The sequence below is a fragment of the Phyllopteryx taeniolatus genome, chromosome 8 (assembly GCF_024500385.1).
Source record: "Phyllopteryx taeniolatus isolate TA_2022b chromosome 8, UOR_Ptae_1.2, whole genome shotgun sequence".
Lineage (NCBI taxonomy): Eukaryota > Metazoa > Chordata > Actinopteri > Syngnathiformes > Syngnathidae > Phyllopteryx > Phyllopteryx taeniolatus.
The window spans coordinates 19618316-19637522 of record NC_084509.1 but is presented as its reverse complement, the minus strand read 5'-3'; the positions used below and the strand labels follow the sequence as shown (position 1 = coordinate 19637522).

Below are 19207 nucleotides of genomic sequence, written 5' to 3'. Positions count from 1 at the left end.
TACCCCACCTCCTGTCCGATGACAGCTGGGATAGGCTCCAGCACGCCCGCGACCCTAGTGAGGAGAAGCGGCTCAGAAAATGGATGGATGGATGGGTCTTAGTGTCTTCAGAGTGTCTTTTTGTGTTCTTTTAGAAATGGTCCATCTTTGTCTCAAAAGCTGTTTTTACCGTTAATGCCATTGGATAGACCCTCAATATTTTGTTGCCATAAACCAAAGGACCAAAGGGATCTGTGAGCTGAAGTGCCAGGATGAGGCAGCCATTTTGCATTGACACAATTGCAGACACCAAAATAAATGGTTTATTTCTGAAATCCATCCATCCATTTTCCATACCGCTTATCCTAATTAGGGTCGCGGGAGTGCTCAAGCCTATCCCAGCTGGCTTCGGTCGAGAGGCGTGGTACACCCTGAACTGGTCGCCAGCCAATCGCAGGGCACATATAGACAACCAAACATTCACACTCATACTCCTACGGGCAATTTACAGCCTTCAATTAACTTACCATGCATTTTTTGGGATTTGGGAGAAAACCGGAGTATCCGGAGAAAACCCACGCAGGCAAGGGAAGAACATGCAAACTCCACACAGGCGAGGCCAGATTTGAACCCGGGTCCTCAGAACTGTGAGTCAGATGTGCTAGTCATTCACCGCGCTGCCTTATTTCTAAAATATGTATGAATTTGTGAATGTGTCACAACTATTGCATATCTTTACCATAAAGATTGTATAAAGACAAGGATTTACTGGGTTTAATGAGTAGTTAGTTTCATTTATGGACTTGTATCAGCAGAGTTTGAAGGGCAACACATCAAAAACGAGCAACTCACAAAATTTTTATGAAGCTGTGGATGTTTTTACTGTGATGCAAGAAGTTTATTTCAGTGGGCCACCACAATTTACTCTGTCAATAAGGATTCCATTTACCACTACTTTACTTAAAATTTTAACTCATCAATAACTTTTTGAAAATAGTATCTGTTTCAACATGGGAGACATTTACCCATATAAAACCATGGCAGCATAAAAAAAATTGCTGTTTTTGTATGTGTACCATTGTTGATCAAATTTTATGTTAATGACCCATGAATAACAAACATTTATTACCACATATTTTTAACACTGAACGATCGACTTTACTTTTCTCATCGTAAAGTGATATACCAGGCGTATATAATAATAATAATTAATAATAATAATATTTATAATAATATAACTAGAATATTCAAGCAAAAAATTGCCGCTGACTCTTGCAGGTAAATCTCCCAGAAAATATTTTTGGGGGTTTTATTTTGAAATTGAAAAAAAATGGCAGAGGAATTAGCTGAGCAGTTTAAAGTTGGAATGGTTTGAATTGCTCAAAAAATAGTAAAATTAGAGCAAATTCCCCCCCAAAGTTTGATTTTGGGTTTTTATTTTGATTTTTTAGAGAAGAATGTTGCAGAAGAACAAGCTGAACAGTTTAAAGTAGTAATGGTGTGAATCTGTCAACATCTGTGGAAATTATAGGTAAATAAAAAAAGTACTAATGTTCATTGTGTCAAAAGCGACTGAAGTGCACCAGTGACTGTGTCATCCTTAATAGGAGGCGGCGGGGCTGTTGTCATGTGACCGGTGGCTGTTCTGATTGGCCACACCTGTTAGTGGGTCAGTTAATTGGCTACTGTGTTTTTTGGGGGTTTTTTTAAGCGCAGAATGTTTACCTTGAACAAATCGCTCTCACAACCAACCTGCTCGAGTTATGAATTCCACATAATTCTTGTGAGAACGGCAAGGGTTTAAATAGGTGAAGAAAAATGACTGAATTCGACCTTTCAAAATTTTCATGGCTGTCAATGTGGCTGTCAATAGAGGGAAATCATTGACTTTCCTTGACTTCATGTGAAATTAAAGGTAAAAAAAAATCTTTTGGGTGACACAAAAGTGGCTTTTTCTGAGAGAGAACCCTTGTGATTACATAATCTCCAATTGAGAAAATATTGTGGCCACGGTGACGAGTTAGAATTTTTTAAATAGTTTTTCCACCCTCGCCATTACTTTTTACCCTCACTCTAGTGAACGCAATACACACTAATGGAAATCCACTCTTTATTTGCGATTTCACTGACCCTCTTTAAATCAACACAGCTGGGCCAGCGTACATGTTCAGAAAAAAAGTTCGACACTGTAATAAAGATGCTTGTCAACAACAACAACAAAAAAACAGAACGGAATTCTGAAAAAAATATTTACGATTCGAGTCCGGTTGAGACGCATCTTTTGGTATCTAATTTGTGCAGATACGGAAAACAGTGCTTGTGAAATTTGAGACGGAAAATAAAACTGGCAGAATAAGAAAGAATAATATATATTTATTTATTTATGTTAATAATAACTATAATGAGTATTCAGGACAGTAATATTGCTTCACAAGCAGTGCCACTGTTAGTGGTACTACTTGGCTATGCAGCAGGCCCATACTACTACTACTACTAATAATCCATCCATTTTCCTTACCGATTGTCGTCACAAGGGTAGCGGGCGTGCCGGAGCCTATCCCAGCTATCTTTGGGCGAGAGGTGGGGTACACCCTGAACCGGTCGCCAGCCAATCGCAGGGCACATATAAACAAACAACCATTCGCACTCACATTCACACCTATGGGCAATTTAGAGTCTTCAATCAACCTACCACGCATGTTTTTGGGATGTGGGATGAAACCAGAGTGCCCGGAGAAAACCCAAGCAGGCACGGGGAGAACATGCAAACTCCACACAGGCGGGGCCGGGATTTGAACCCAGTTCCTCATCACCGTGCCGCCCTACTACTACCACTACTACTACTACTAATAAAAATAATAATAACAATAATGCAAGTTGAAATAGTTCATAATCAGATGTAAGGTGAACAACAATTAACCAAGGAGTTTTGAAATTATCTTAAAATCTTGTTGGATTTATCTTACCCAACATTATAAAAAATAGACACAAAAGGAATGAAGACGCTGGTTTCTTTTTCTCATGAGGAGGGCGTATGGGAGATTGTTCAGATCACAGCCTCTCAACACGCTCTAAACAATCCCCCCCCCTCGCTCCTGCTTTTATTTGAAATAGGAGGGATTTACAAATCATAATGTTCTAAGCAATAAGACACAACACAAAATATTTGATAATAAGAGGGTTTTTCCCAGACATAGTATTCTAAGTAATAAGACACAACACATAATATTGTGTTCATCCCTGACTTGACGTGTAGCCTTATGTTTTCTAGGTGATCAAAGCCATTGATGAGGGTTATCGGCTGCCCCCACCAATGGACTGTCCCGTGGCGCTCCACCAGCTCATGTTGGACTGCTGGCAGAGAGAAAGGGCAGAGCGACCAAAGTTTGGCCAGATTGTAAACATGTTGGATAAGCTGATTCGCAACCCCAACACTCTGAAGAAGACTGGAGGAGACAGTTTTGTCAGGTGAGGAGGGGGCAATGATACACGTCTATATCTGTAGTTATGTTCCATAGATGTATATGATGGCCTAGTGACAACTGTTAGTAGTCACTTGAACCAGTGAATAATGACAAGTCCATTGGTATTCACCAGTCAACATTATGAATATGCATTGATATTTGACTCTATCATAACTTCCATTGCACTGTGAGATTCAGTAACAAAAATACTGTAAGCAACATGGCTTCGTAGAGAAAATTTCCACCAATGTCTAACTGGCAATCTATTAATATAAAAATATAGTGACTTTCTCCAAGTTTTATAGTGTGTCTGTTTTGGTCATTCATCCAGAAAAGCATTTTCGAGGTCAGGGGTGTTGAGTGTTTAATGGGGCGGCCGGGCTCACGTATCTCAAAAGTGTTTGATGGGGTTTGAGGTGAGGGGTTCTCCAAAGTCATCCAAGCATGTCTTTTTGGAGCTTTCTTGTTTTTTTCTTGTGTATTAATGTACCGTATTGGGAGAGCTGTCTGTACTTTTGTATCTATGATGAGTTAAAAGAAAAAGAAATAGAAACATCACCTCATACTTGACAGTTTTGTTTCTGTGACATTTTATTATCACACACCATTTTACATACCCTGCTATTACTAACCATTAAATATTATCTACCACTAACGTGCGGTTGAGCAGCCCAAAGACGCTAGATAATGGATTACTCTTCAAATTATTTTTAATGGTGCTACACGCTCTGGAATGTTGCTGTTTTAACTGTGTGGAGAATTACGATGTAACGGTAAGTTAAAAACAAATATGACCCTACAGCTCCTATGCTATTACTCTGAAGCGGCTAAATGTGTCACAAATGACCTACATGTGTTAACAGACTCATTGCAGCCCAGTGGAAGACTGTTTAAATTTAATGAGTGTTTGAGCACACATTCCACTGCTCACCTAATGGGACACAAATTGAGTGAAAGGAGTTCCTTGTTGAGTAATTAGCACAACTGAATTCTATAAATGCAGCTTTTAAAAGTTACTGTAAATGAGGGAAAGGTGTGTGTATGCATATATAACTGGGCTTGTGTAAAGGTTTTATGGCTGATAGAGCTGAAAGAACTACCACAATACAGAACAACAACAACAAAAAAAACATTTTTTTTTCTTTCAAATAGAAGCATTCTACTATTCAAATACTCACACCTCAGAGGAAATATAGGTGATTTGACTGAGTGGGTGGAAAGAAATGTTACATGCCATGGTGTCTCAGTAAATAACATGTTCAGTACAATGTCACATTTTCTTTAACATAATCATCAATGTGAAGTCTTATTTCATATATAGTATAGAATAATTGTTATATTGTTATTATAGTTATTATTATTTAAAGTCAACACAAAATGAGCTTCTATTTTGGAATTGTGCCAGATCAAAATAATAACAAATGAAATGTTATTAAATCATATTTTCCCACTTTCTTTAATGTCTTCCTCTCCTATCACTACTCATCAGGCCCACCACCACCCTGCTGGATCCCGGGAGCCCTGAGGGGTCCTCAGCCGTGGGCACAGTAGAGGACTGGCTTCAGGCCATTGGCATGGAAAGATACATCGACAACTTCACAGCCGCCAGCTACACAAATCCAGAGGCGGTGATCCACGTGACACAAGAGTGAGTTGCAAGGACAGCACATGTGAGAAAATAAACAAATATTTCAGGGCAAGAAAGGAAAAGTGGTAGGGCTAACACAATATAATAGGTGTTTGGGCTGGCCAGTGATATTATGGGATCTTATGTGATTATGTGTATTATGTGAGATGTTTCGTCTTATTTCAGTATATTGTACTTTCAAAGAACTTTGGAAAGTGATTTTGAAGTGGTTGTTTTAATTTGTGTGCAACTGTTGCTTTGAGAAACTCAACCCTCATTCATTTTTTATATATATATACACACACACACATACAGTGTCTTTGCATAGATGCATATAAATGCACACACGTAAGCAAAGACACATACACGTATTTGTGTAAGCCATTCCTTTAATCATGTCTGTGGAATTAATTTGCGTCTCTGTTATGCCAATCATTCATCAACTCTCTTAAAATGACAGGATTGGAACTGTCGTGTTGGCAGCTGGATTCCTGATTCAGCAATTTGACTGTCAGACTACTGGAAAGCTGAAAAAGCCATTATGTGGATCATTAGTCTTTTTTTGTTTTTGTTATTATGGGTCCTTGGTCCTAAGTGTGTGCTTCCTCTCCTTACAGCGACCTGACCCGCATTGGAATCTCCTCAGCAGCACACCAGAGCAAGATCCTGACAAGTGTCCAGGGAATGCTATCCCAGATGCAACAGTTGCAAGGCAGAATGGTTCCTGTATGAGCGATTCAAAACTGAGAAGGAAAAGGGAGCAAAATGACTTCATTTCCTATGAAAATAAAAAAAAAATTAAAAAAAGAGTACCTTTGAAAAGAGACAAACTATGAAGAAATAGTTTACCTCATATGTGCACTTTAAATTTGGTCTGAAAGAAAAGATGAAGCAAAAAGTGGGGACGATGACACATTTTCTTCAAAATTCAGACCTTTATTCTGCCCTTTTTTGTTATTTCTGTGAAGAAGAAAATTGTGTATAGATGGAAGCGGGAAGTGCTTCCGAGAGGCCAATCTGGAGTGCCTTTATTGGATTGAAAGAAAAAGCAAGACAGATGGAAAAACTTTTGTCCTTCTCATGGGCAAAGCGTTTTTTTGTTTTGTTTGGGGGAACTTTCGTTGCGGAATGATGCAGAGCGTAGATCTTCTTCCTTCCTGTGACTGTGTTTATCATATATGCATTGTCTCCGTGGGACTCACACGCTGTCCCCGCCGCTATTGTTCTGTCTCAGCTGGATCTGTTTGATAGCCCACACACACAAATGAGGATCTCAGCTTTCAGAGACGTCCAGTGTTGGCTTTGTCAGGAAGATGGTGGTGCGGGGGCGCTCATTTTATGGGGATGTATTATGTTCCTTCCTCTATCATGGACTTGGTTTTTTTTCTTCCATTTTTTTGTTGTTGCCCTCAGGACATTGCCGAGAATGTTTTTGATCTTCCAGAGCAAATACCCCGTCTTCCCCAAAAAATTTCCTCTCTCCCTTCTGACAAACACACCGTGTGGATCATCCCATGCATCTCTCTATCAGAATCAGAGCTCTTGCGGCCTCCAGATCTTGCTGCAGGACTTTCTCACCGTCCCTCGCCAGTCTCAGTGGACAATTGTTTTGCTGGAATTAATTGGGTTTATTCATGCAGCAAGTCAAAGGACCATATGGCGGGATTGAATCAAAAGGATGTATGCGACAAATGCAATATGGATATTGAGTGACTCACAATCGTCACCCTCCACTGAGGATTATTCAAGATGTTATCAAGGTGAGGATTGGCATTTGTTATTCTTCCCTTTGCTGTAATTGCAATGTGATAATGTCATGTCACATTATTGTCAGACTAATTTTTGTTGCAGGTCATATTGTAGTGTATTGTTTCCGTCACTAGTTTTGAAATCAGAAGTCAAGGAAAGTAGTTTGTTCAACTATTGTTCAAGAAGTGTGTCATCTGAAGCTGTCCGGGAATAAAAAAAAAATATATATTTGATTTTGACAAACGCAATGACTGATGCATCCCCTCTCTCTCTTTTGCTCCCCAGCTGCTGTCGTCCATCCTCAGGATCTTGTCTCCACTCGCCACCCCCAGAATTCCTTTCCCTCCTCATTGTCTTCCTTCTCTTCTGACACCCACCTCTTCTTACTGCAGCCTCTCCTGATACTGAGATGAGGTTCTTCCCACCATGGACTTCCAGCACTGTACTGGAGTAATTTGAATGATTAAGAGCATCGAAAAAGACTATATAGAGAATGTAATATAATCTAGAAAGTCCTGCTCCAGTGGATGCTCGGATGTGTTTTTTTTCTTTATGTTTCAGTATTTTTAATCATTGTTTTCTTCTTTGTTTGCATGTAAAATAAGAGGAGTCTGATTTGAGTTTGTGAATGAATGCAAGTGTTGTGTGTGGTTTACGTACTTGAAAAAAACAGTAACCTTGTCCATTCACAGGCCACTGTGGACCCTGTGAAAAACCAACATACATTTGTTTGCTAAAGAAAACATGCTGTACAATATGTTACTCCTGTTTTTGTGGGCTCAACTCTGTTACAGTTTTCTGAAAAGAAACGTATTTGTGCTTTGGCATTGATTCATAGATTACAATACGATACAGGATCACTGACAAGTGTGACTAAAAGCTTCTGACTAAAGTTTGGACTTGTCAAGCTTGTGATGATAAAACAGTCTCTGGATATGAAAAGGGGACGACCCATGCAGTAAACAACAATGAGTTATAGGACAAGGTGTCAACGAAGGGAAGACTGTTATTTTTCATTTTTATTCAAGAACGCATCATACAGCTATAGTTATAACCCAATAGACTTCACTTGCGCTGTTCCTTCTTCTCTTTAAACTATACTTATGTGAATGTTTTTAACTTATATAAGTGACACTTCACAGAAACACCTCCGTCCTTAATACAGCGCTGTTGCTCATTCCTCTTGGCAATGTGTAACCTTTGGGTTATTGTGATCAAATTAAAAGGACCTGTTTGGAGATATGCAAGACATGTTAGGAAGGAAACCAGAATGTACTGTAAAATATATTTTTTGTCTACTTCATTGTCTGATGATTTGAAAAAACAGAAAATGAACAAAAAAGTAACACAACACATAGGTTAATGTTTGTTATTGTATACCTTCCAATGTAGCTCTAACATTAATTGTTTGTTCTTTTTTTGGACATGATCACATTTTTGTTTGTTGTTTGTCAAGGAGATATAGGTACATGTAAATTATGACATTTATTTATGTCCTTTTATATCTAGTTTGTAAAATAATAGCCTCAAGTGAAGAAAATGAAGTGGTGCCAAAGCGCACTTAATAAAGTAGAAACCATATGATGTCCCCACTGAATCTTAATCATACACACACACACACAAATTGCCTGACTACAGGGATAACACATTTATTTTTGTCGTGGGCCACATTAGCGGGCCATTGTGACAATGAAACTGTATACACTAAATGTTAAATCACCTCATCATATTATGTATGGACAGCAAACTGATGGATAGCCAGTTTTGATATCAGATGTCAAGAAAATTTTTTTTACATTTATTTTAAGAATGAGTAGGGTAAAAACAATTGCAAAAGCTCAAGACAATTTGCTATTTTGGTACCGATTACTAGACTTATTACTAGAAACATGAAGTAGATGCACATGATTTGCTTTAGCAGGCCACATAAAAGGATGTGGTGTGCTGGACCTTGAATTTGAAACCTGGGCCTTACTGCATTGAATTAAAAAAATTAGGGGTTATGTAACAAAAACTACAGGTCAACGTAGAACTACAAGCAGTTTCTTAGCTTTTACTTGTACTGCTGTTCAACATTGGAACAAAAAAGTGGCCAGTCTTAACGATTTGTTTTCCTAAGTATCTTTATGACTGTCCCATAGATTTGGCACCCAGTGGCAATTTTTAGTTCACGTGTGGATGTGTCTTTAATCAGAAAAACATCTGCTTCCTGTGCTCATTTCCAGCAAGGATAAACAATTGATTGCCCAGACTTTGATTTGATAAGGGGAGATGAGAAGGGCAGAGAAAGGGGTTTATGGGGATAGGACTGTTTTGAAAAAAAAAGTTGAGTTGAATGTCCAACTAAATTGTGTTTTGCAAATTTATTCTGAAAACATCAGCACAAAGCATACATAAATTAATATTAAGAAGTTTGCAGATTGTGATAGTTATCAGGAAATGTCTACCTTCTACAGAGATTTGGCAAGCTTAAATGGAATGATGTGCGACTGTTAATATGACTGCTTGATCAGATCAGGTCGAAAATATGTTCTTTATTTTGAGCAACATGGTCGAGCAGTATTTTATAAAGAAACTGCACTGGTCAGCATCATGTACATAACCTACGAGATCCAACACAAGACCGGCCTTTATAAAGATAACATTCAGGGTAGCACCATCGATCAATCAATCTTTATGGCTGGTGTCTTCGGACAAAGGTTACATACAGTACATGCATATAATTTATTTATACAAATATATGTTATATGTAAATACAAATGAAATTCAAAACATCGGATATTGTCATCTTTGGTAGCTGTTGCAGACATCTTGTGTAAATCAATAGACATTGTAAAAGTTTCCAACGGGTATTTTCTCCCAGTCTCCTGCTATCAGGCTATGCCATTTACCTGAGTTGACTTGTTTTGCTGAATACGGAAGTTGATTACGCACAAAAAGAGGAATTAAAAGAGGAAATGGTTTTATGAAAAACTATTAATAAAAATTAATCCAAAGCCAGTCTAAAAAATGTCTTAAATTTGCCTTTAAAAATGTCCGCACGAGTAGCTGCTCTCAGATCTTCAGCAAGGCTGAGCCACAGGCATGGAGGCATAATAATAAATGGCTGTTTGGCCGTGATCTTTTTTTCTAACTAGGTGTCAATAAAATACCTCTATCTGTGTCACGTTCGGGGTGGTCAAAGGCGAGGAAGGCAAGGCAAAAACATGGAGGACCCAAGTGCAGCCTGGCGCGGCTGCCGAGGAGCCGAAGCCGGAAGGGGAGCCTGGCGCGGCTACCGAGGAGCCGGATCCGGAAGGGGAGCCTGGCGCGGCTGCTGAGGAGCCGGAGCCAGAAGGGGAGCCTGCCGCAGCTGCCGAGGAGCAGGAACGGGAGCAAGCTGCAGCTGCAAAGGAGCAGGAATGGGAGCCTGCCGCAGCTGCAGAGGGGCAGGAACGGGAGCCTGCCACAGCTGCCGAGGAGCAGGAACGGGGTCTGCAGTGGATTCATCAGCCTTCCGCCGTTGAGGTTTGAGAGTAGAGGGTACGAGAGGGGCAGAGTGCACAGGGACACAGGAAGGTGAACTAGAAAAAACGAGTGGTACGGAACGAGGTGGTTTGGGGGCAGGTTTGGATGGACGTGACTTAATTGGAGGCGTGGAACAAGGTGTGGAAACTGGTGAAAAATTAAGTGACTTGGGAACAGGGGGAAGCTGTCTGGTGGTGTCGAGGGTGACTCCATGTTCTTCCTGCTGGGTCCTGTTCTGGTCGGTTCATCCTGTCACATTCGGGGTGGTCGAAGGCGAGGAAGCCAATGCAAAAACATGGAGGACCCAAGTGCAGGGAAGCAGGGAGGCAACGCAGTAGTGCAGGAGTATATAAAAAATTATATTTAATTCCAACAACAAAGGAAAACAAGGATCATGGAAAAGTCTAAATGCTAAATTAACAAAGTCCAAAATCTAAACACAAAGTAACAAAGAAACACTTGACTAAGACCAAAACAAGAAAATTTGCTGGCAAAATAACTGAACGACACAACTGGCAACTATGACATGACACAGACAGAGACAATGACACCTGACAATGACATACTGCAAAGACACCTGACAACGACAATGAACCGACAAGAACTGAAATAAACCAGGGAACTAAATATAAACAGATTGACGAGACAACGAGGAACACCTGGACAAGACACGAGTGGTTGGAGAGAGCTGATTGGTCGACACAAGGTAGAAGGTTGAGGAGAACAGGTGGACACAACAACCAAATGAGCACACGACAAACATGGAACACAGGAAAACATGGAACAAAACTAAACACAACCCAAACCAAAACACAGATCATGACAATATGAAGACCTGAATTCTGTATGGCTCATATGTCCAAAGCAAAGAATCTTAAAATCAACACTGAAGCACACAGGTAACCTGTGCAAAGACTTAATAATGTTATTATACTCCATATAATTGTTGTAACAACCTGAGAAACATGCTTATTGTCAAAAGAAAGTAGGAATGTATGCAATGTCTCCATGTAAAATCGCTCAGCGCAGAGGTTGTTGTTGTCAAATACTAAAGGCAGAGATTATGGTCGAAAACACCCAGTAATATGAAAGGGGATGCAGAAGACCTCTTAGTGGCAACCCAGCGTGAAGGCATTTCTTTTCTCCATTGAGTAATGGACGTGAACAGCAGACAGGTGGCTGTCAGTGAACTAAACAAACAAAGGAAAACTGAGTTCTGAAATGGTGCAGCGCAAAAATGTAGTGTTAAGTCAGTGATGAGTGACAACTATGAAGACAGTGCAGACGTCTTAGACACAATTTACAAGACAAGAAAATGTCTTTATATGGTATTCCTCAGCAAAAACTTTAAAGGAGACATTATACATTTTTTGACACAATTTAAAACAATTCCCAGGTGTGCTTATAACTGTGACATACCTTTTGTCAAAATACCCAAAGGAACAAGACTTAGCCTATTTTAAAAACCCAATTTTTAGTCCTGTTCAAATTAAGCTGTTTCATGGAAGTCAGCCAGCTCTCATCCCGCCCCATATACTTCAGGGCCAATGGTGAAGGAGATTTCGCTACCATGATGACAAGCGGTGAAGCTGGGGATGGCTGCACTTTAAGCCCCAAAACTACAAATCCCATTAAAGCATCTTAGAAAACAGCATGGATTCTATTTGCCCTCGTGGTGGCACTTCATCACCAAGCCACCGAATTACACTTGTCAATTGGTATGTGCATATAGCACAGCGGAAACATTGTTAAACACTAACAAGCCCTCAGACACCACGTTGACAGCTTTACTGAGGAATCAAAGATGTACAGTATGCGGTGCTTATCAGCAAAAACTCTATTACCATGTGATAATTTGACACAGTTGACCAAAAAACTGTAGAGAAAACGGTTCAGCAGCTGAAACCACCAACGAGCTGTCTTGACTCAATACCATCTGACTTTTTCAGAGCTATTACGAAGTCTGTGCTAGTTGATTTGCAGCAAATATTCAATTGCTCACTTTAGTCAGGCAAGTTTCTTAAAGCTCTTAAAGTAGCTGCCATTAAGGCTCTTCTAAAAAATTTAACGCTGGACGCTTCCATTTTAGCAAGCTATAGACCCATCTCAACTCTCCCTGTCATAGCCAAGATGGTTGAGGAAGTTATTTTTAATCAACTCAGCAATTTATTGATCTTAAATTTACTTTTTCACAAATTTCAGTCAGGTTTTTGAACTCATCACAGTACAGTATCTGCTCTTATCAAAGTGCTAAATGACATAAAGTTGAATACTGACTCGGGAAAGGTGTCAATTCTGGTCTTGTTGGATCTCAGTGCGGCTTTTGATACGGGAGATCATAATATACTGCTAAACAGGTTGGAAACATGGGTAGGACTAAATGGAACAGTCCTTAAATGGTTCAGGTCCTACCTGGAGGAAAGGAATTATTTTGTAACCATTGGAAGTGTTCAATCTCATCGAATGGAAATGACCGAGGGAGTCCCTCAAGGGTCCTCCTGTTCAGCCCGTATAAGCTACACTTGGGTCAAATTCTTCAGAACTTTAATTTTGACTATCAAAGCTATGCAGATCACACACAGTTATATCTAGAGTGTCTCCAGATGACTACAGTTCAATTGAGGTGTTGTGTCACTGTCTAAAACAGATGAATAACTGGATGAGACAAAAAAAAAATTCTATTAAACCACAACAAAACTGAGATAATTGTTTTTGGCAATAAAGAAAAAAGAGAATTGCTGTGAATAAATACCTGGAGTTACTCTCTTTAAAAACCAAAGACCAAGTCCGAAACCTTGGTACAGTGATAGATTCCGACCTGCCTTTCAATAGTCATATCAAATCAATTACTAAAACTGCCTTCCACCATCTCAAGAACATATCCAGAGTGAAGCTTGCATGTGCCAGGCAGACCAGGAGAACCTCATCCATGCTTTTATCTCAAGTAGACTTGATTATTGTAATGGTCTTCTGACTTGACTCCCCCAAAAGGGCATTAAACAGCTGCAGCTCATTCAGAATGCTGCTGCAGCACTATATATATATATATATATATATATATATATATATGCACACACACACACCAAACAAACCTGATTGTTTTTTACAGCAATCGTCAATATTGATCAATAATGTCCCGTTCAATTCCATTAGCTGGTGGTAAGGTGCATGACAAAGATTGGCAAATTAAGAGTGTGGCTGTTAATGAATATTAGCATGCAGTTGTAAATAAGACAAAGGTAAAGTTGGTGGCATTACTGTGCTTATAACAATATAAGCACAACTCCGAAATAAGCCAATGCTGTCATCTTGGTTCAGTAATGGGGAATTTTACAGGAGAAATCTGAGATCCTTCCACAAAGTAGTGTTCTGCAAGCATTTCTCTTTCTTACAGTACTAAGGAGAAATCGACTACAATCTGGGATCATTGTTTAGACTTGGTGGAGGTCTGTTCTTTGTAAAGCCTGGCATTTTGATACAACTCCAGTATTGGCACCCATTACATTGTGGGGTTGCTCCTAATGACATGTCCAGTGATTGTACTGTGTGTATGAACAGGTGTTTGTCGAAGGTTTTTGTCATAAATACGTTTCTGGTCCTTTTACACTCACTAGATGACTATGATAGAATACAAAGGAACAATAAAAGGATGTGATGGGAGATCTGGGAGAAGAGCAGACATTTTTTTCCGCACAGTTTATGACTCTGCACTTTATAAAACATATCTTTCTCCAAATACGTGATGGTCTAGAACATCTGTCTAAAGGTCAAGAACACAAAACTGAGAGAAACAGAGGAATTGGTTGCCAAACTATGCTACTATGGCTGAACAGCCAAGCACTCAATGACTATCCCAGCTGTTTGTCTGTGAAAATACCGTCTATTGTTTGTAGCATACCTAAATTGGTATGTTTAAGCTCCAGGCTACAGACACCAAACCAACACCACCAGGAGCTCTAAAGTAAAGACGTTTTCGCATCTCCCCACCTGCTTTGTGTGAGAAGCGCTTCTCTCCAGGAGCATAATCCTTCCTTGAGTGTTTCCCTGTTGGAATAACGCAGAGCTTTATCAGTCCCGCCAGACTAATCTCACCTCCGGGCTGAAGAGTGCCAGCGGGGGGCCTTGCCCCAAATGAAGGCCACGAGAGGTCACCGAATCGACCACTCAATTGCTTCTCATCCACATTCCCTGGCCACACTGTCAGCTGCACCTGTGACCTTGCTCGTGCATGAGCATATAGAAAAATACATAGATAAACATGTTAATCTTAAGAGAAAGCATGCAAGCAAGTATTCACAAGTCTCCAAGGCTCTTGCGCTGATTCCTTAAGCTCCATCATTTCTAAAGGGAAAGTATTTGGGTGATGTGGATTGGCTTCCATGGTGGCAAGATTGTTAATCAAGTAACCCCCTCAACCACCATCAATGACTCTTCCTCCCCAACCATTTCTGGACAGCTGCTTGATGAAGGTCCAGTAGGCTATCAGCTCAAGCAGAATCCTGATTATCCCAGGGAAAGATCAGTTGAAAATCCCCCTGATAATGACATGACTGAGATGGACAGACTGACAGATATGGACGGTATATATAGATATTCCAAGGAACACTTGGAAAAGAAAAACTGAAATCAATTTGGAGATGAGAAGTTCAGAAGACTTGGAAGATAAACATATTCTTCTGCTTTATTTTATATATTTATCACAAGCGCCATCTATCATTTGCTGGTTTGAAATGGTGAGAAAAAGGAGAGAAGATTAAAGAAGAGAGAGAGATGTTTAATGTCGCTGAGAGGGTCAGGCTATGGGATTTTCTCTGTTCAGCGCAGCTTTTGCTTTCAGTCCTATGACAGCAGTAAGATTCCAATCACTGCTCTCATGTGGGCTATGACACATGCACCTGGCACACACACACACACACGCACACACACACACACACACACTTACCATGAGATATGTACAGTGGCACGCATTCCCCCCAGTCTTAAGCCTGGTTTTTCCACATGATGGAGAATGGGATTAAAATACAATTACAGGGTATATTGTGTCTGAATTTCTCCTTATTATATGTATGACACTGTAATCAAAGTTGAAATATAGAAATTGATATCAATAGGAATCTCTATTTTTTGTTTAAGGATGGATGAAACTGGCACAATTTAAGATCTGTCGTTAAAATATTGGCATGAACCGTGGGTATTAGTGATTTTTCTGGCGGCAGGTAAGATCCCTAAAAAAAAAATAAATAAAAAAAAAACGGAACACCCACAAAATTCAAGTTGCACTTTCTGTTAGATAAGATACATGGGAATGCCTTTAGTCTTTGCATTTTGAAAAGTTTGGCTTGCAGTCAAAAATGTGATCCAAGTTCAAACCTGCAAAAAACATTTCAACCCATGTGTTTGTTTTTATTTATTTTTAGCCTAACGAGTCGACCTTGATGAGCTTGCTTCCTTACGTACTATTCAGGAGATCCTTCACTCTCTCGGGGCTAGCCCCCACAACTATCCTGGCTCCTCCCCCCGTTCCAGTGAAGTATTCTGGTGCTGAGCCGAGCTCTTCACCTATACACGACCTCATTGACTGAGCTTCTATCCACCGGTTAAATGATTGATGCTAGCCTTTGCTAACTAGCCTCCGGAGCCCAAAGAGAGCAAGGCTGGCTGGTCAGTGGGTTTCATCATGTTTGTGTGTGCATAAACAATCAGCCGAGGAGAAACGATAAAATGCAGGAACAAAGCATGTGTGTGTGTGCTTGTAGGTATAAAACTATGAAGAAGAAAGCCTTTGGAGGTGAGCGCTGTATACTTTGGATTTTTGTACATGTTTAATTTTTTGTGGCTTTTAAACCGCAGCCCCACCCCACGCCCCCACACCCCCAAAATTAAGAAAAGTAATTCATTGATCTTTTCAGTGTGTGACGATGTGTCCACACAAGCTCAGAAATTTCAAAGGCTGTCTTGAATTCAGGTAGTCCATATGGCTCATGGAATTTCGACTTGGTCATAAATAAGTTGCAGTCAGGCTAATTGAATGAAGTGGTGTGTGTTTTGTTTCACTGGCTTGACCACTGCTATATTTCGAATCCATGAGATTAGTCAAACTAAGTTTCCATAAAGACAAAAAAAACAAAAAAAACTGAAATAAAATCAAAGAACATTGGGTGAGTTGTATATGTAAAAGCATGCGCGGGCCGCTTCTTCCTAAAATACTTACTGTGCCCCACCAAATGAGTTATGACCTGCCACAGGTCCCTGTAGAACACGGGTGTTAAACTAATTTTAGTTTGTGGGCCACCGCAATTTTATCTTAAGTGGGCCAAACCAGTATATCCGTGGCCTTATAAGCAAGAAATCAGGGGTGTCAAACATATGGTCCGTGGGCCAGAACCAGCCCGTCAGAGTGTCCAATCGAACCCGCGGGCATTGTTCTGCCCGTCAGGCAAGTTCGAGATTTTTTTGGTGCACCTAATTTATTGATTATTATCTTGTTGCAAATCATATGAGCAATGATCAGCAATCTCAAATGTCATAACAGAAAAAGTACAATTTTAACAATATTATGAAACAGGGTTTTCCTTTACAGTTGCAACTTATAGAACACAGTAGATCTATAAACTGTATGTTCCTTTAATTAGAAAAAAAATAACTTATTTAGAAATCATTTTAAATTTACTAAATTTCCACATCCAACTGGATATTTTGAAAAGCTCAACTGACTCATCACATCATACATACAAATGTGGAAAATTTTCATAATGAAAGTGCAGTTATCCTATTGCAGTGAAACTAAAAAATAAAGACAAAACACTTGTATTAGCTATTCTATTAAGGACATACATATCCACAGTAAGTGCAAAATAGAAACTTAAATTAGCCGCCTAATAATTTATATAATTCTTAATTTTAATAGTCACGCAGTAGCTTTCCATAAAAAGCTGGAAACACAAACAATGAATCAGTATGAGGTTAGCATTAGTCAGCACAAACAATAAGTAACTCCTCTCCAACTTTAGCATGCATCAAATTAACTTATAGTCTACATCTCACTAAAGAAGTGACTTTCAGATTTTTCCTGTCAGGAGTCTTCACCACAGGAAGTCACTCGCATGATTTGTTTGTCTGACGTAACCCAACCATTTCATTCAGGTTTTCATAAACCCATGTCCCATTAAACTCGTTTTTAACTGCACCTGTGCACATTTTCACATTAAATTACTTAAACACGATATGATTGCTTCACTCAATCTCACTCTTTTACTCCATATGGATTGGAGGTGCTGTCGGCCGATCTTTTCTCGTCTCAGCTTCATGCATTTCACATCATGAGACTCACAGCACATCCGTTCTACAGTTCTTGTGTCAAATTAAAAGCATAGGTTTCAAAATAAGAGTGAAAATGTACATTGGTGTGAAAAAGTGTTTGCCCCCTTCCTGATTTCAAAATCTTTTGCATGTTTGTCACACTTAAATGTTTCCCATCGTCAAACAAAGTTCAAAAGTAAACAAAAAATGTAAAAAAAAGTATTTAAATAAAGGTTTTTATTACTAAGGGAGAAAAAAAATCCAACCCTACATGGCCCAGTGTGAAAAATGGATTGCCCCCCGTTAAAACATAATTGTGGTTTATCATACCTGAGTTAAATTTCTCTAGCCACACCTAGCCCTGATACTGCCACACCTGTTCTCAATCAAGAAATCACTTAAATAGCCCCTGCCTGACAAAGTGAAGTAGACCAAAAGATCCTCAAAAGCTAGAAATCATGCCGAGATCTCAAGAAATTCAGGAACAAATTTGAACGAAAGTAATGGAGCTCTATCAATGTGGAAAAGGTTATAAAGCTATTTCTAAAGCTTTGGGACTCCAGCGAACCAAAGAGAGACAATATCCACAAAAGGCGAAAAAAGAGAACAGAGGTTAACCTTCTCAGGAGTGTCCGGCCGACCAAAATTACCCCAAGAGCGCTGTGACGACTCATCCAAGTGGTCAAAAAAGACCCCACAACAACATCCAAAAAACTGCAGGCCTCACTTGCCTTAGTTAAGGTCAGTCTTCATGACTACGCCATAAGAAAGAGATTGGACAAAAATGGCCTGGATGGCAGAGTTCCAAGACAAAAACCACTAATAACCAAAAACAACATTAAGGCTCATCTCAATTTTGCCAAAAGACATCTTGATGATCCCTAAGACTTTAGGGAAAATACTTTTGGTCTGACGAGACATTTTGGAAGGTCTGTGTCCCATTACATCTGGTGTAAAACTAACACATCATACCAACAGTGAAATATGGTGGTGGTAGTGTGACGGTCTGGGGCTGTTTTGCTTCTTCAGGACCTGGAAGACTTGCTGTGATAAATGGAACCATGAATTTTGCTGTCTCCCAAATATCCTGAAGGAGAATATCAGGCTATCAGTTTGTGACCTCAAGCTAAAACAAACTTGGTTTCTGCAGCAGGACAATGACCTAAAACACACCAGCAAGTCCACCTCTGAATGGCAGAAGATAAACAAAATGAAGACTGAGGAGTGGCCGAGTCAAAATCCTGACCTGAATCCTACTGACATGGTGTGGCATAACCTTAAAAAGACGTTTTATGCTCGAAAACCCTTCAATGTGGCTGAATTAAAACAATTCTGCAAAGATGAGTGAGCCAAATTCCTCCAAAGGGCTGTAAGAGACTCATTGCAAGTTATCGCAAACCAGTTGTTGCTGCTCAGGGTGGCCCAACCAGTTATTAGGTTGAGGGGATAATCCCTTTTTCACATAGGGCCATGTAGTTTTTTTTTTTTCCCTCCCTTAATAATAAAAAACTTCATTGAAAAACTGTATTTTGTCTTTACTTGTGTTGTCTTTGACTAATATTGAAATGTGTTTGACGATGGG

The 19207-nt window shown here is 39.7% G+C and overlaps 1 protein-coding gene across 2 annotated transcripts in view; it reads left to right on the top strand.

Annotated features, from left to right (window-relative positions):
- Positions 1-8407, top strand: part of epha4l (eph receptor A4, like) — a 58178-nt gene extending 49771 nt beyond the window's left edge. For both annotated transcript variants that reach the window (XM_061782337.1, XM_061782336.1), the window contains exons 15-18: positions 3251-3447; positions 4933-5091; positions 5688-6830; positions 7105-8407. In XM_061782337.1, the coding sequence (XP_061638321.1) occupies positions 3251-3447; positions 4933-5091; positions 5688-5802 (471 nt within the window). In that variant the 3' untranslated portion in view covers positions 5803-6830; positions 7105-8407. The remainder of the gene's footprint in view (positions 1-3250; positions 3448-4932; positions 5092-5687; positions 6831-7104) is intronic.
- Positions 8408-19207: the final 10800 nt, after the last annotated feature.